This window comes from Chrysemys picta, chromosome 10 (assembly GCF_011386835.1).
Source record: "Chrysemys picta bellii isolate R12L10 chromosome 10, ASM1138683v2, whole genome shotgun sequence".
NCBI classification, from domain to species: Eukaryota; Metazoa; Chordata; order Testudines; family Emydidae; genus Chrysemys; species Chrysemys picta.
The window spans coordinates 80,218,850-80,236,057 of NC_088800.1; the positions used below are offsets into that span (position 1 = coordinate 80,218,850).

The window sequence follows — 17,208 nt, forward strand, 5'->3', positions numbered from 1 at the left end:
GGAACGCTATAAGCCTGTCCATCCCCTGCTCCATTCTGCTTCGCAAACTTTTCAGACTCCAGCCAGGCAGCAAATGTGCTGCTACAGAAGCTCAATCAATAGACCTTTAGGGAACCTTATCAATGGGCATGCGCATCGCAGCTATCCAAGAGATCTTCCTCTTTCTGCCACTTTAAACTGACTAGTACCTAGGGACACGGAAGGAATGTCATTCAGTGCTGATCATGGATCCAAGCTTTTCTAGTTGGGTGAACCGATGGGAGAGAGAAAATGTTGACTCTCCAGCCCTAAGACATACAGAAGTCCCTTGTTTTAAAGGAACAATGCATTGTTATCGGTGTAAAACCCCATATATTCAAGGCAACTGGAACTAGGGAAAAGAGACTTCTGCCTTATTTACACTTCTTAGGAAGGACGGCCTGAAAGGTGAATCTTCCCTCAACTCCCCAAAAAAACATTAATAGTCATCTTGTTGATACCTTGGAAACTGCGATCTTGTCTACCCTAGGAGAGACTGGACAGCTGGAGAACTAGCAAGATTGTCAGGAATCGAAAGAAGATTGGAGATGGATAACAAGAGTACACAGATATAACAATACGGATTAAAAAACCCTATGAGGTTTAGAAGGATCCAAAACAGATTTCAGGGCATAAACCAATCTCTAACTAATTGGGGTTAGGGACAGACTTCCCTGGGGGCAGGTTATCCCACCACTGCCTCCTGTACCTTCCTCTGAAACTATGGCTACTAGCTATTGTGGGATCCAAGTTCCTGGACCAGATGGTCTGATCCAGTCTAGCAATTCCTGTAATGTCCCTCATGCCAATGAAATGAAAGCTGGTTAATCAAGGAAGGGATTTTAATTGAGACTGTTTTTCTTTTAGGTGTTAAATGCAACAAAGTTAGAGTCAACTCCACTCATCCCTTCTATCCTGGGCTGGGATAGCTTCCCGCACATCTGAGAGTCACTCAACAGTGCTTCCTTCGAAGAGATGAAGACTAGAATTGACGTTCCTGATATTTCTAAGGGTTGAGATTTTTTAACACACCCCTTTCCAGCCATCTTTATACATAGTGAGGAGCAGAAAGGGCTGACGCCCCCTTTGCTCTTTGCATCATCAAGTTTGTTACATTACAGCTCTTGCTACAAGGCAAAGCAGAATTTAAACAGGGGAACACAGATGGTGAAGTAGGACGCTTGCATGGCTGCGGGCCGTCTTCACCCACTCCAGGGCTCTCCCTACTTTCCATCTAGATATTATATGGCCATCGTCCCCTGGTATCTGTGCACCTGACAACCGTGAATGGATTTTATCCTTGCGACAGCTCTGTGAGATAGGGATGTGCAAGCCCCATTAAACAGACAGGGAACGGAGAGACCCAGGGTAGATTAAGTGACTTGCCCAAGGTCACACGGGGAGCATGTGCCCATGCTGATCCCATCTCTTGAGCCCAACCCACAGCTCCATCCGCTAGATTATCCTTCCCCCCCCCCTACATAATCATGGGCTACTCCCCCAAGATTTATTCGTACATCCATTCAGCACAACAAAGACCAATCCGTTCCTCGCCCCGAGAATTGTGCGAGGAAGCTGCGAGCACTCCGCCCAGCCAGCTGCAGCCCTCCCTTTGCAAGGCAAGATTGGAATGGCCCCTGGTTTTGCTTTGGTCTTCAGGAAATCAACTATTTACACAAGAGTCAAAGCTAAGCTGTGAGGAAGGGCGGGTAAGGTAAGACATTTGTTGCACAAGAGAGGACACTGCTCCAGAAACAACGCCTGCAGGTTACACCCAGAGTGGAGGGGGGAACAGTGCTGTGTGCCCTAAAGATCCCTCTCTGTATTAGCCACCGGACCGTGTAATGGTCAGGGGAGAACTCTGCCACACGTGGCCTTTTAACGCTCAACACCGTCCACTAACGCCAGATATCTCTGGCCCCCGTATGGTCCAGGAAGCAGGGGAGTTCCACGCCTGAGCTCAGCCGTCAGGCATGCACTGCCCAGCACAGGAAGACGCCAGCCGCTTCCCCTGCAATACAACACATCCTGGAAGGAGCTGGCTAGGGCAGGGGGCAGGTCAGCAAGCAGAGTTAGGCTGACCGCGAGACCCCATGCAAATCACTACCCAAGGGGGCTGCCTCCCGTCGATGGCAGCGGACGAAGCGTGCAGCAGCAGGCTCCCAGCTCCCAAGAGGGCATCTGCGCTGTGCACATTTTTATGGGTTGCAAAGATACAGTGGACTATGGCTGGGTTTCAAGGCACAATCGCAGGTGCCTCAATGCCCCCTCTCTGCCCAGGCCGTCTCCCTGCCCCATGCTGCTCCACTCTGATGTGCAGGCAGCACACAAGTCCCTGAGTCACAGGGAGCCAGAGCAAGACCCCGGCACACAAAGGGGAAGTCAAGGGGCTGTAGCGACGTTCATACCACAGCACAGCAGCCCGAGGGGAAAGAGGCCGCATGCACCTGCCGGAGAGGGAGGGGACGTTTCTGGCCAGCCAGTTCTGTCACTTGTTTAATTAAAACAAGCGGCACGTACACTGCACGCTCAGTGGCATCTAGTATCCCTCAAGGTCGGGAGGCAGCGTGCAGCTCCGCGCTGGGACTGCTTGGACCAGCGAGCAGAGAGTCCTTTCCCTGAGCTCCAGCCCCCGTAGAGCACCGCACTGCCAGGCTGCTACAAAGCATCTCTTTCTCCCCCCCAAACTATTAATATGCACATTACCCAATGGCCACTCAAACAAAGGCAATTGGGCCATCTTGCGGGAATGAGCGCAGGCTTCCCCTTCCCCCTGCACGGAGGGCTGGAGATCCCGATCTTATCTGACTTGCCACCTGCCCAGGATGGAAGGTAAACAGCTAGTTATAGCTCTCCTCTAAGGCACTATTTTTAGCCCCACTGCCAACAGCCTGACACGGCCCCAGGAGGGCCCGTAACAAGAGACCGAATGAGCAGAGGCAACAGCTATTTCCAGCTGGTGTTTTTCGTTAGATCACTAGGCATCGCAGGGTAAATCCAAGGGAGACAGGGGAGGAAAGGTGTGGAGTCACGGAAGGGTTCTGGCACCGTCCAAGACCCAGGCATGGCTTCTCTTTAGAGACCTGCAATGAACAGCCCTGGGAATTAGCAACACAAGCAGGGCTTCGTTAGTGAGAGTGCATGGAGCTCACTCTGACTGACTGCAGCTCTGCACACTGGAGGAAGGGTCCTTCACCTCTGGGCGAGGTCACCTTCTGCCCTTCAGCTGCACAGTGCTTCACACAGCTGGGTAAACTCATTCCCTCCCACATGGCTTCGGTGCAGTCCATTGGCCCCGCGATAAGGCAGGCATTGAAGCAAGCCACATGACATGCCACGTTGCCCTGTAGCCAGAGAGAGGATAAGGGCCCTGCTACTACTGCCAAGGGAGGGAGATTTCCGCTTGCTCAAGCAGCAGCCCATGCCTGGTGTAGGGGCCAAGAGATCAGGGTTGTAATCCCAACCCTGCACATGGGGGATTGTGCCTGTTCTCTGCAGCACGTGGATTTGTTCCAGAAGCACAATAGCTTTGCACACCCACCACAAGACTCTCTATCCTGCAGGATCCCAAAGTGATCTAACCAAGGAAGGCCAGACCTACACGACAAACTTTGGGCGACGCAAGTGACGTCGGCATTCAGCCACCCCAGCTGGTACACCGCTTGCATCAATACAAAGCGCAATGTCTTCTGGGAAATTTTTGCAACGTGTTGTGTGATAGACATGACTCGCCCAGGGATCTCTGGAAGCTAAGGGTCAAGTTCCCAGCATGCAACTTTCTCCAGCCCATAATGCTATCCATAGCCCATTTAAAAAAAAAAAAAAAAAAAAGGACATGAAAATTAAGTCCCTCAAACCCGCGTGGCTCATTTCGCTGTCCGCCGTCTGGGACAGAAGCAGGGAACCCGCAGAGCTCTGTTCTATTCTCATGAGCATTGCTGGGCCGGTGGCCTAAAGGAGACAGACTGGGGCTCAGAAGACCCAGTTCTGCCACAGATTTTCTGTGTGACCTTGAACAAGTCTCATCTTCTCTGTCCCTCAGCTTCTCCATGTAGAAAACAGAGACAATGCTGCCCTACAGCACAGGGTGCATTTCGAAACCCCGACGTAGAAGGTGCCAGAGACCTATTCGCTACACAGCCCAGGTGACGGCCCCCACCTCTGAGGCAGAAGGTGTCACTAGGCTGACAGTGGATGCACAGGACCGTGAGATGGGGGAGGTATTTTGGGCAAGCCTCCGTCTCTTACAATAAGGGGCCAGGGGATCCCCTCATGTCCATGCACAGAAGAAGAGAGCCTCTCTTCTTAAAGGTGCCGCCTTGACGAGCCCCACAAGGAATGCAGCATGCTATCTGCCTCTGAAGAACAATGGGTTTTGTCAGCTCGGTCTGGATTCCAACCAACGTGTCTGAAGAGCACAGGTTTTGCACTCCTGGTGCACTGATCCCTTAACCACCTCCTGCTAGAATCACTGCTGGTCTTGTTCCTTTCTGTACTGCAGGGCCCGCTCAGGGAGCCAAGGACTCCACTCCAGCAGGCCTCTGAGCCGCATCATCCTATTACTCACTCTCTCCGGCACCTACCATGACTTGGGTGGAGTTCTCTGGCCTGTGCCATGCAGGGGGTCAGGCTGGAGGATCGGAATGGTCCCTTCTGGCCTTAATCGATTAACTGCTAATTCCCAATTCCCCACCCCACCTCCATCAGCTCTACCATTTGGCCATTCACCTTTTAGACCCTGATGCAGAAACTCATCACTGAATGTGGGGAAGGTTTTGCAGACTGAAATATCAACCCATTGTAGAAACTCTAAGGGAGGCAGCAGGAGTGCACGTTGCCACCAGGTTGAGCTCAACGCTCTTTGAAATGTAAGACTGCTTTCGTAGAGGTTTGACAATTGGTGAGATGGGACAGACAGACGGATCTGACACACGTGCTTAATTATGGGGGTGGCGAGGTACGAGCAAGGACCAGAAGAAGGAAAAACCATTGAAACATACTTTATCTCCAATCGTAATGAAGGTTCTGGAGTCCAAGTTCCTCGGGGGCCTGCACGGAAAAAAGAGAAGTTAGCAAGGAGATCAGCGACTGCAGGTCTCAAACTCATGAAGCGCTTGCATTGCCCACATCTCCGTCCTTAGGGTCCCATTTACAAATACAGGCCTCTATCCTGCCAGCACTGGAGTACATACGTAGCCTTCCTCACGCACGGAGCCTCCGCTGCCTACTCGCACGATTCAAGCGATGCACGTGCTCCAGTGTTTGCTGAGTCCGGGCCATAGTCAACCCGAAGGAGTCAAATACATCCAACCAATGGGCCAGTGGAGATTCTCTCACATCAGGAGAGCAGCCAGAGATACTGATTTATGACATTCAGTGATTTCATGGTGGACTAGCCCAGCCAGTCACATCATGACATCCACCGTCAACACAACATAACTACCAAGTAGCATGAAAAACCCAGCTATAGAAGACAGAAGCTATTTCCTAGATGAGGCATTTTGTTTACTTAAGGGCCTGTTTCACTCACCTCTGACACTTCATGCATCCGATGAAGTGGGCTCTAGCCCACGAAAGCTTAGGCCCAAATAAATGTGTTAGTCTCTAAGGTGCCACAAGGACTCCTCATTGTTTTTGCTGATACAGACTAACACAGCTACCCCTCTGAAACCTGTCACAAGTAGACCTAACATTTTAGTGGCACTGTGCTGCAACTATCTACCACCTTCAATTATTGTTAAAATATATTTTAAAATCTAGGTTTATTTTCCATCACTCAAGCATGATTACTTCCCCCCTCGCTGCCACTCCTCCTTAGCTTGGAGAATAAGAACAGCTAGTTAAGTTTAGCCTCCGGGTTCTCGTGTGCTAGCACAACATTGCAACGTCTGCCTTCAAGGAATGGTTTCATTCCAAAGCAAAAGCTCTGCACTGCTCTCCAAGGTCACGGAAATATTTCTGTTACACTTTGTAAAGCTCAGAAAAACCTAGGTTTGGGGCCTAAGCTATTGTATAGCATCCCTTTTACGAGGAGCCCTCTGGGAGTGAGGACAAGGACAGGTAGATAACAGTACGTTCACACATTAGGCTTTCCCCTTTGGAGACTTGCATTCAAATGTTGAGAGGAGCATAACTGAAGGAGCCTGATGGTTCGCCAACTGGTGGCCTCTGCTAGGAGCGGTTTAGGAATAAACCTGGTGCGGTGCTGCAGGTCAGGACAAAGGGGCGGGCAGGGCCTTGTACCTGTCTGCATGCTGCCAAACTCTGATCACTGCTACGAATGGTTCTCCATCCCATGTGCAACCAGGAATGGCTTCCACAGTAAACAGGAGAGAGACACATTCCAGTGAGCTGCGATACAAGTGGGCGCAACACAGAGGCACCGGATTGCGGCAACACAAACAAACAAGATATTCTGGGCCCTCCTTGTACCAAGGCATTAGTGAGTTAATGACTGAAATTAACACCGATGCAGCAAGATTCCAGCGGCCTGTTAAATAACAGTTCCCAGCTCTGACGCCCGCAGTCGGCTCACAGGTCACATGGCGCTTCTAATCCTAACACACACAACACTGCAGCACGTCAGAGAGATCAATGGCTTGCAGCGTGGATTGGTCAATGCCACTGCGAGCTGGGCATCTAGGCGCTACCACAATACCGAGAAAAAAAGGTTTAAAAATTAAATGTACACCAAAAAAATAGAACTAAAAGAAAGCTGGATTTCTAAAATTGAAATGGAATATTCCTCTTGCGTTGGCAAATCTTTAAATCTTTAGCCTGAAATCTCAAGGCAGACTTGCAGGAGCATGGAAAGACAGCACTCAGCAGCAGCGACTTACGTTGGGTTCACGACAGGTTGCTTGATAGGGGGACATGTTATTTTCAGATCCCGTTTTTTCTTGCCTTTCACTGAAAGAGAGAAAAGACACCTGACAGCTACAGACATGTTTGCTAATTCCCCTCTCCCCAAAGCATCTTCCTACCCTGCAAATATAGACTGGCTACTGCAAAGTTACGGCCATTTGAACCCCGGGAATGGCTGGCTGCTTTCCATTATAGCTGGATCCAAGCAGAACAGGAAGTAACTCGGGGGTTCAGAAATGGTTTGAAGCCAGATATCACAGCCCAGTCTTAACCTTCCTGTGCCAGATCGTTCGGCCCATAAGGGAAACTGATCTACCTTGGGCTTCTCCTTAGTCTAGTCTTTTGTTCCTCCTCTCTCCAACTGCTTTGGTGGTTTCCTCCTCCTACCTCTCGAGAACAGTCTATGTCACAGCAGAACGTAGCCAGCAAGAGACACTGAAGAGCAAGTTGGCGGGGAATGCTCTCTTCATGACTGTCCCATTAAGGAACAGGGCAACTCCAGCACAACTGGGCTTCGAAGGGCTCTAAAAACAGACAAGTGGTGCAAGGAACCAGATGCACCAGCCTTTTGTTTCTGGGGAGACCAGAGGCCTGATTCTCCTCTGCCTTGCACCTTGTCATCAACACCTGTAGGAAGTGGGTGTAGTGCTACCAGCTGTAGGTGATAACAGGGCAGAGGAGGATCAAGCCATTGGCTTTACATTTTGTGTCAGTCACAAGTGAAAACAGGCTGTGGGTCTCGTCACAGCCACTAATGGACATTTGTCCACATCACAGCAGCCCAGGCTAGAACACCATTGTCCAAGGACAGCAGGACAAAAAGGGGCCTGGCAAAGCACCTTGGCCAAGCTGTGTGCGATCACACCGCTCTTACGATCTCTGATGCACTTTTAATTACGCAGATCAGCTTAAATAAATCATTTTGCTGGGCACCTACCTGGCTTGGGTGGCTCTAAAGATCCTCTGGGATCTAAAAAAAAAAGAGAAAGATTAGATCAGTTGTAATGGAGTAAGACCAGGCTTGGTACAAATCAAGCCTCCATGCTACTGGGTAACACAAAATTCACTCCAGCGCTCAACACACATCTGAAAAGGAAAGAAGCCCTGTTTGTATTTTCCGCAAAGGTAGGAGAAGCTCACAAAATGGAGCTGCAGCAGAATTGGAGAGGATATCCTGCAATTAAGGTGTTCTGTCAAATTCGGCAGAATTCATTAGGCATAGAAGCTGCAGTCTACAGCGGAGACTCTGCAAAAAGAGCACCTTCAATAAGCCGAGCTCCCCTCTTATTTTATGCGTTAACTGTGCTGGGTTGATAGGAGATCTTTTGGCCACATGAGGTCGCCGCACCATTAATGTTACATGACAGAAACCCAAGCCACCAGATCCCACAAGCTTCACTCAGCACAAGAGTATCGCTGATTTCATCCGGGAAGAGCTAGTAGGCAGCTGTTAAGAGGTTTTAACCCCCGTTTTACAGACACTAACCTACCTGAGCATTGTGAAAGTACCAAAGGAAAGATTGCAGCTCTTTTAGCGCATTGACCTAGAAGACACCTGAAGAGAGGAGTGTTCTAGTGACCTGATCGCAGGAACTCCCCGGTTCTACTAGCAGCTAAATGCCCGTAAGCAAGTTACAACCTCCCTGCGAAGTGGGAATGGTACCTACCCACCTGCCTCACGGGGGCATAGTCAAAGTGTGTCCAAGTCTCTGAACACAACAGAGGGGGAGCAGAGATCTCAGAGTGGAGACAGCAGGACATCAGTGCTGACTGGCAGCAAGGCTGCTGTGCGTACAGGAGAGGAGAATTCCTGCAGTAGCATCAACCGACCCAGAGAGGCAGCAATTGCCACGGCCCTCTGTGTCCTGATCAGACAGACGAGCCGTACATAATGTTCCCAACACAAACTGTTGCTGTGCATGTCACCAGATGCCCCTGACAATAAGAGCTCCTGAAATACACTTCTCATCTTCCCCTCCTCCCGCAAACTGCAGCCTGGTTAATGGCTCAGGACATGGAAGGGGGGCAGGGTGGAAAACGCAGATCTGAAGGTTTCTGCTAGGAGGCCGTGTGGATTCCAGCCCCTGGCACCCCAGTCAAAGAGCTTAATAATGCCACCTGCTTTCATACCACGCTGTAGGATGGCTCAGAACAAATGCCAGGAGGGAAACGTTATGCAGACCACCAGATCAGAGCAGCCACTGGATATCAGAGGCCCTTCCTCCACCACCCACTGCCTTTCATCTCCTCTGCTCCAGAGTTCAATGGAGCAGCAGCCTCCTTATGTCGCAGTCAATCCCTGCGATCTGGCGAACGTACACAACAGCGCTGAGCTAGAGCACTGGGCAAGCCATCCATCTTTGGTCACCCAACGGCCGACCACGCCCTGGCCTCTGGCTGCCAAAGTTCACCCCAGGAAGATTTGCTGGCACCAGCTACACCATGAGTTGCCCCATAGGGCATGCTCGGTTAATGACCATTGGTACCACCCCTTGCAATGGAAAGGTTAATCCCTCTGGGGTGTTCTCTACCCCTGTCCAAGCCCTGAAGAGACCTGGTGGAGACCCTCCTTGGAGCCTGTCAGTTCTGCTCCTAGACCAACTGGGACGCTGCTGAGCAAGGCAACCCCCTTCCCTCTCCCCAGGCCCAGTACCAAAGCACACTGCACCAGCAGCACTCCCGTCCTATCCCATTGAGGGAGGTGGGCTCGATCAGTAGCCCCTTCTTACTAGCCTCGCCTTCCCCATCATGCACCAACAAAACCAGCCTGGCAGCTCCCATATTCATTTCCACTGTGCAGTTGCAACACTTGTGATAAGGAAAAGGATCGTAACTTGTGTCACAATGAAATTCCCGCCACCTTAGCCAACGACACTCTTGGGGGGCCGAGGTGCAAGCTCTCTGACTAGTCTCAATAGCAAGTGGCCAGCTCCTAATGGAGCAAGCTCTGCTGGAGGGTCTGCCTTCCGTTTAACGAGCTGTCAACGCTGCATGCTAGCAAACCTGAAACCGACTGCTGCAGTTTTTCCTCACCGAGCCCAGCTGGGTGAGGGAAGCTATAAATAACCCTGGGAGATTTACACTCGGGTGATACTTCTCTGAATACTTGCTTGAGTACCATAGGAGCAAACACGAAACAAAGCACAACTCCATTCACCAGCTCTGAAATTCCCCACCCCCAGAAGCCAGGCGTTTCCAGGTGCCGCGAGCTCACCTCAGAGCCACAAAGTAGAGCCCTCTGACGCCAGCTCAGATCACCTCTCTGCTCTGCCCAATTCGCCTGCAGCAGCAGCGCAGAGCATGCACCAAGACTCACTGGCTTCTCCTGCACTTCATTTTGGCCCTGAATCAGCAAAACTCTTTAGCACGTGCTTAAGTTTAAGCACATGCTTGACTCCCCCCCTACTTAGCACTTAGGGTGGAATTTTTCCAAATGGGCTTAAGTGACTTGGGAGCACACGTCCCATTCACTTGCAGGGGCGAATTCCCTTTCAGTGGGCCCAACGTCCACAAGTCTGGAAAATCCCACCCAGAAGCACATACTTAAGTTCCATCAAAACAAAGGGATTTCAGTGCTTTGCTCAGTCAGGGCCTTTTAAGAGAACTCTGCCTCCTGCCCAACCCCCCAGCCCCAACAACGGGATGTAACCTTGTCCAAAAGTAGAGCCCTTTGCTCCCGCACTTCCTGCTGTGTGCATTCGCCCAGTCCGGTGCATTGATAAAGGCCGTGCAAGCCTCTTAGGGCGAATTCAGATGGAGTGAGGCTCCAGGTCTCAAATTGCCACCCGGCCATGCAGTGTACACGGTCCAGCTCCAACTACCCACTCAGAGAAGCGGTTCTGTGGGTGGGGGACGGGTCATTCTAAGAGGGTCCTGGGGCACTTGTATCCAGCACGAGTCCCATGGCTTTATAAAACACCAGCTTCCCTTTTTTTGTGCCTGCAAATGAGAACGAGTCAACATCTGCCTGCATGCCCCTCCCAATGAGATGCCCACATGCCTTTGTGTGCACCTGCAAATCATTATGCCCATAAAACTGCATCTGTCCTCGTTTGTGGGCACAGAAAGGGAGGCTGGTTTAAGGCCTCCATTGGGAGCCAGAGCTGAAGGGGGCTGTTACAAAGCCTCTGTCTCTGCTGGAAACTGAAATGAGCAGGATCTGGTTTAAAGGAAGCTATTTTGCTTAATCCTTCTGCTGCCCATTTACCCACTATTGCTCTGAAGTTACCATAGTAACTACCAGCAGCATATACAATGCCGCTTCTATGCTACAGGCTTCATTGAGGCTTGCAGCACCGTGATAAGTGACGCATTCAGCCGGTGCCTAGGCAGGCTCCAGGTACCGTTCTGACTCGCTGTAGACTCCCATCTTGGCCCTGAACATAAGGGTCAGTCCAGAGGTAGCTGGGGCCAAGTCAAACATCTCTGCACTACCTTACTTAATAGATTGCATGTCCGCAGAGAACAGTCCCCTTGCAATGGCAGAGAGGGAGGATGGTGCAGAGCTTAGGGCGTTCGCCTGTGACTCAGACCTGAGACGGATACCCTGCTCTGCCACAGCCTTCCCATGTGACCTTAGGTAAGACACTTAGTCTCCCTGGGTACGTCTACATGACAGACAGACACCCGCAGCTGGCCCGTGCCAGCCGACTTGGGCTAAGAGGCTCAGGGGTTATTTAATTGCCGAGTAGAGATTCGGGCCAAGGCTGGAGCCCGGGCTCTAGGACTCTGCGAGGTGGGAGGGTCCCAGAGTTCAGGCTGCAGCCCGAGACAGCATCTCTATTCTTCAATTAAACAGCTCCATGAGCCAGAGGCAATGCGGGTGTGTAATTGCAGTGCAGACATAGCCTCTGTGCCTCAGTTTCCCATCTGTAAAGCAGAGATTACAGCACCGTGGTTTTGCAAGGACAACACACACTGAAGACTGATGCACCCCGCTATATGGTCCATGGCGGGGGGGTATAGACTGAAAAGGCAGCTCTCAGGAATGGTTTCAGAGCTCCTGGTGAAAATGGAAGCATCCTTGCCCCTCACTCTGCTAGAAGACAAGCACAGGACCTCTGTCTGCTGGTGAACATGGGGACTTTGTTGTTTCTTTTACACATGCCCCCGCCCCTTCCCCCAAACGTAGCTCTCTGGTGCAGCCCAGCAGAATAGCTGCGCTACCTCCGTGTCAAAGGCGGCATGCACAGGAGTGACCTACTCCAGTAAGCTACCAAGGTAGCTGCTGCAGTACAATCTCTCTACAACGGTGTGACTCGCCCCCTCATCTAGGCACACCCTGAAGACACTTCCTGACTCAGATCTATAAACCATGACTAAACCAAGGCACGGAGGAGAAACTAGCAGGCTCCGCACCCAACTCCCTTGCTCTGGCAGTGCCTTTAACATCGATCCAAAGTACCCTCAGCGCTCACCCAGTGTCACATTGATGACCACGTGCGCAGCTGCTACAACGCACACACCGCTCGCGTGGGAGCCGGTGACCTGCAGCTGATCTCTGCATTCTAGCTGGATCATTAGGGCTCTCCCCAGGAAGAGGAAAACAGTAATCCTCTAAAGGGCTCTCTGTACTCTGGCAGCAGTCTCTTGCTCCAGAGGCAGACGCATACTTAATAAGCCCAACACTGCGCCAAGATCAGCCAGCACATCTCCAAGCGCAGACCAACTCTACCACTAAGGCAGGCTCTCGTGACCCCAGGGGTACTTGCCACAGCAGAGCTGTGTCATTCTTCATAAGCACAAGAATTGAGTAGGTCAGTGCCAGGCACTGCTCCTGGTAGGTAGGGAGGTGCACTGTGATTGCCTCCTGACAAGCAGACAGACACCCCATTTCAGAGCAAAGGAAGGGGTGGGGGAAAGAAAGAGAGTGGGAGGAGAATTACAAAATCCTGCAACTCAAGACCTTCCATCCTGACCAGCTCCTGGTAAAGCACCCATTTCCAGGCCCAGCAAGTGGCTACATACGAGCTCTTAACCACGTGTGTCATCTTGATTACCATCTCTCCCACACACTTGAATTCCAACAAGGTTTCCGCTAGCGATAGAAACAAATGCTTCCTGCTGCCTGTGAACCCTGGACTCATCCCAGCTCCCCAATGCATTGGCCTCTAGCACGAGAAGCTTAAGAAATACGGGGGCAGATCCTCAGCTGGTGTAAACCCGGGTAGCCCCACAGTCTTCAGCATAGCTCCATCGATTTACGTCAGCCAAGGGTCAGGCACGTATGCAGCAAGGATCATGTCAGAATTCAAATGAGACAAAGAGATGGTAATCGGAATGACATGATTTCAGGGATGCAGAGCTCAAAAGACTTGTGAGCCTCAGCTAACTCAAAAAGCAACAAAGAGTCCTGCGGCACCTTAAAGACTAACAGACGTATTGGAGCATAAGCTTTCGTGGGTGAATACCCACTTCGTCAGGTATTCACCCACGAAAGCTTATGCTCCAATATGTCTGTTAGTCTATAAGGTGCCACAGGACCCTTTGTCGCTTTTTATAGATCCAGACTAACATGGCTACCCCTCTGATACTTCATCTAACTCAGTCAACTCCTCAGAGCCACAGAAACAACACATGGCCATACTGGGTCACAACAAAGGTCCATCTAGCCCAGTATCCTGTCTTCCGTCAGTGGCCAATGCCAGGTGTCCCAGAGGGAATGAACAGAACAGGTAATCATCAAGTGATCCATCCCCTGTCACCCATTCCCAGTCCAACAGCAAGTACTCAATTGCCTTAGGGTACATTTACACTGGGAACAATAGTAAGGTATTCTCTGCACTGGTGCAGCTCTCCTAATGTGATGCTACCAACAGAGGAAATTGTCAGTGCAGACAAGGAATGGGCACACTGACTACCGTGTCCTCGAACACTGCTGAGTGGAGCCACCATTGGTTGCACCAGCGTAGGGGAAAAGTTGGCAGGCATTCCTTGCGTAGGCAGGGTTCCAGTCCCCAGCATGCCACCACAGGCGCATCTCTGCGTCCTTTATGCTGAGAGAGGAACTATTTCCCTCAAGAGAAAGCCACCGACTGAATTTCTCATGCCACAACCTTGATAAAGTTAAAAACAGCCAATTGCATTTCCTGGAGCTGTTTAATTCCACCTCCGTGTATGTGTGTGTGTGTGGTACCTCTCCCTACTGGCTGACGTGGGTGGAAACTAGCAGGACAAATCTTAAGAACTGTAAATAAAGCTATTTGACTGAGCTGACCTTTGAAATGCAACCTCTGCTGCCTCATGGCCTATCTACTCCCATGTGCCAGCCCCAGGAAAGGCCCGGTGCAGAGGAAAGACAGCGGCGCTATAGAATCTACCACACAGAGGGAACTGGGGCGAGAACAAGACTGTTGGCTTGAGGGTGGGGGGAAAGGAAGTTAGCAACACCTCTCTAGAGGGTTTGATTTTGTATCCAACAAGTTCTGTTCACCCTTGGACAGGACAGTCCGATCACTGATTTGGGGATGAAGAAACGCATATGAAGGAGGCGGCTAGATGGGATACCCCGTGTTTCATACCCCAGCCACAGAAGAACAGTCAGATAACAGTCAGCTTTAAGGGCAAGATATCAGAGCAGGTGTCAATCTCCTTTGCTAACGGCACCACCAGCTGAAGCAAGGAAGGGAACTGGCTCCCAGCAGAGAGCCATGGCAATATTTGCACCACTCTGCAGCCTGGAAAGAGCCATCAAAGGGGGGGGGGAGGGGGAATGCTAAGCGCAGTCAGTCACCCCACTGGGCACTTTTTAGGAGAAGCCGTCTGTAGACTTTTTGCAGAAGTTGAAAACAAAGCGCAACAAGTGAACCGGGAGGAGGGAAAAAGCAGTTCATAAAAAGCCCCTTCTAGTCAGAGCTGCCTGCAGACGAACAAAAAAAAAGTCACCTGTTAACCTCTGCTGAATCACAGCTCTGAACTGCAGCTGGTTCCCTGTTGGGCACTCAAGTCTAGTGCAACGGGACTTTTGTGCAAAAACAAACAAACAGCCTGTTGTGTGTGGCAAATGCTTAAAAAAAAAAAAAAAGAGACAAGTTTAGCTGCAAACCCTGCAGATTTTTCCATACTCATGCCGGCCTGTACACCTACAACTGGCATTTCAACCCAACGCCTGCACGTTTCCAGTCGCTTTAAAAATAGCTAACTGGCCGCAAATACAGACCCCCTCCGAGCAAGGTTACAAAGCAAAACCGCACAGAACGAACTGACAAAATTCCACAGCCCTTTTTTACCATCTCAACGGCTCTTCAGATCTTCCCGCCACGTGTTTTGGAAATTGCAACATATACCTTGTTTCTTGTCCATGGTTTCCCAGAAATGAAGAACAGAAACGGCACGCCTTGAAGCAGATGCGGGGTGGCGGGGGGGGTGAAGAAGGGGGCGATGTCTGCAGGATCCAGTGCACAGAGCTTGCTGCAAACGGCACCGCTTATTTTAAAAAAGCATGCATGGTCCAAAGTACTCAACAGCCCTTTCCGATGATCTCTCGTTCCTCCCCTCCACGCCCCGCGCACAAGCTAGAAGCCATTAGATCATTCTACGTTTTCTGGGCTGGAGGAAAGAGGAAAAGAGAGAGAGATGGCAGAGTGCAGTGTTCCTTCGCAGGCAGCTGCCGAAGTTGGCCAGTTTCAGCTCAGATTACACTTTTGAAAGCTCAACAGTTGTAAAAGCGGCAGCCGTGAAAGAGCACATGACGTCAAACAGGAAACTGGACCGGGGCCAAGGATGGAGGCCATTGAAGTACAGGGTTTTTAAAATGCATCCCATCAGGGCACATTTCTGGACAAAGTGGGTGGTTAAACCCAAGCTGGGTTTTAAAAAGGCAGCTTTTACAGACACACCCCTTCCAACCAAGTGTAGACAATTTTAGATCAAAGGCAATAATGAAACAGTTAAACATGACAGCTGTGCAGACAGGCTAATACCAGGTCTCCCTGTTAGTTTTTTATGTCACCGCGCACAACCAGGGGACACAACGCGAAAACAGAGGATTAGAATTCTATCCTGCTTTCCACAAAGCTGCAGGGCTCCGAAACCACACAGCACGGCCCATTACTGAAAGGGTGTGTGCTTCACTTGAAAGGAGGCCTGGTCCCTGGCCCAGTGAGCTTGCACTCTCAATAAAGCAAGATGCAAACAGTGAGACCTAATCAAAAGAAAGAAAGAAAATGCAAGACAAGGACAAGGTTTATAAACATAAAGCTGCGTGTTTGCTTATGTCTCCACTTCTGTCTTCTTAAAGGGGCTTCACTGAATTAAAGACTTACTGCAATAGAACCTGACAATGCATCAAACTTTTTTGGGTTTTGTTTTTAAACCAAAAAAATGTAGCATGCAGGGTTGTGTGTTTTAACATACACACCGTTGTGCAACTATGAAATTTCTGTTCATGGAAAATGCCTTGCCCTCCTAGTGATTCATCTCACCTATCGGAGCTTTGCATAACAGCTTGCAGTCCGGCCCACATTGCAACCTGTGTCAGCAATACAACAGAAGCTCCTTGGAGCAGGCAAGTGCCAGCTGCTGTAGGGAAGAACTGCAACTGACTGCCATGACAATAACTCTGCGGTGGGGGGAAAACAAAGGGCTTGTTTAAAGCGAATAAGATGAAGGCGCACCAAGTCATGCAGTAGAAAGCAAACATCAAGACCATGGCTTATGGTCCGGGTGTCTGTGAACTGAGTGCAAAGAGAAGAAAGATGCTTGTATTTATTTATAGAGCAGGTGACATCCAATTGCTGTGCTTCTGACAACTATTACCACAACAAATAGTGCAAACATTGTTCCATTACAATACCAGGCTGACAGCCATTCCAGGATGGCAGCCGTGGTGGCATCTCAGAAATAAAAATCACTGTATGGTCTGTACTTGTAAATAAAGAGTTGCAGGCTGCAGGGGAAATCTCAATATTTTTGCACAAGTGTAGGTTAAAAAAATAGGGTCCAAAGCATGTTTATCCTCTCCCATCCCTCAAATCAGGCCAACCAAAGCCAGCTTGGTACTTAACGCTTCAGCTTCAATCTTTAATAGGCACATGCTTTTATTTGTTTCCATCACGAGTCACCCTGGGAAAGATATTGCATCAAGTTCCTTCTTTACCTTAAACTAATAATAGAAACACGTGCCTGATTCACTCATGAAATATTCGCTCATTGTGTAGGCCACGCTGGACCTTGTGCACTGGAAGGAAGAAAGGTCAGAGATGGAGATAACTGTACATACTTAACAAGGCTGCTCTAATTTTAAGTAGTGTTAATAACAGTCGAGGATGTTTTCTTGGGGGGGGAATTTACACCCCCAGGCTATAGATTCGGCTGAGATTTTCAAAG

The 17,208-nt window shown here is 50.2% G+C and overlaps 1 protein-coding gene across 5 annotated transcripts in view; it reads right to left on the bottom strand.

Annotated features, from left to right (window-relative positions):
• MAP2K3 (mitogen-activated protein kinase kinase 3) overlaps positions 1-17,208 on the bottom strand; it is a 51,869-nt gene that overhangs the window by 13,951 nt on the left and 20,710 nt on the right. The window contains exons 1-4 of one of the 5 annotated variants that reach the window (XM_005289053.5): positions 15,168-15,565; positions 7,820-7,852; positions 6,858-6,927; positions 5,019-5,067 (exon numbers count right to left, since the gene is read on the bottom strand). In XM_005289053.5, coding sequence (XP_005289110.2) covers positions 5,019-5,067; positions 6,858-6,927; positions 7,820-7,852; positions 15,168-15,183 — 168 coding nt within the window. In that variant the 5' untranslated portion in view covers positions 15,184-15,565. Of the gene's footprint in view, positions 1-5,018; positions 5,068-6,857; positions 6,928-7,819; positions 7,853-8,549; positions 9,521-14,766; positions 14,883-15,167; positions 15,566-17,208 lie in introns of those variants that run through there. The other 4 variants (XM_065560157.1, XM_008164728.4, XM_065560158.1 and 1 more) reach the window with 4 other exon arrangements.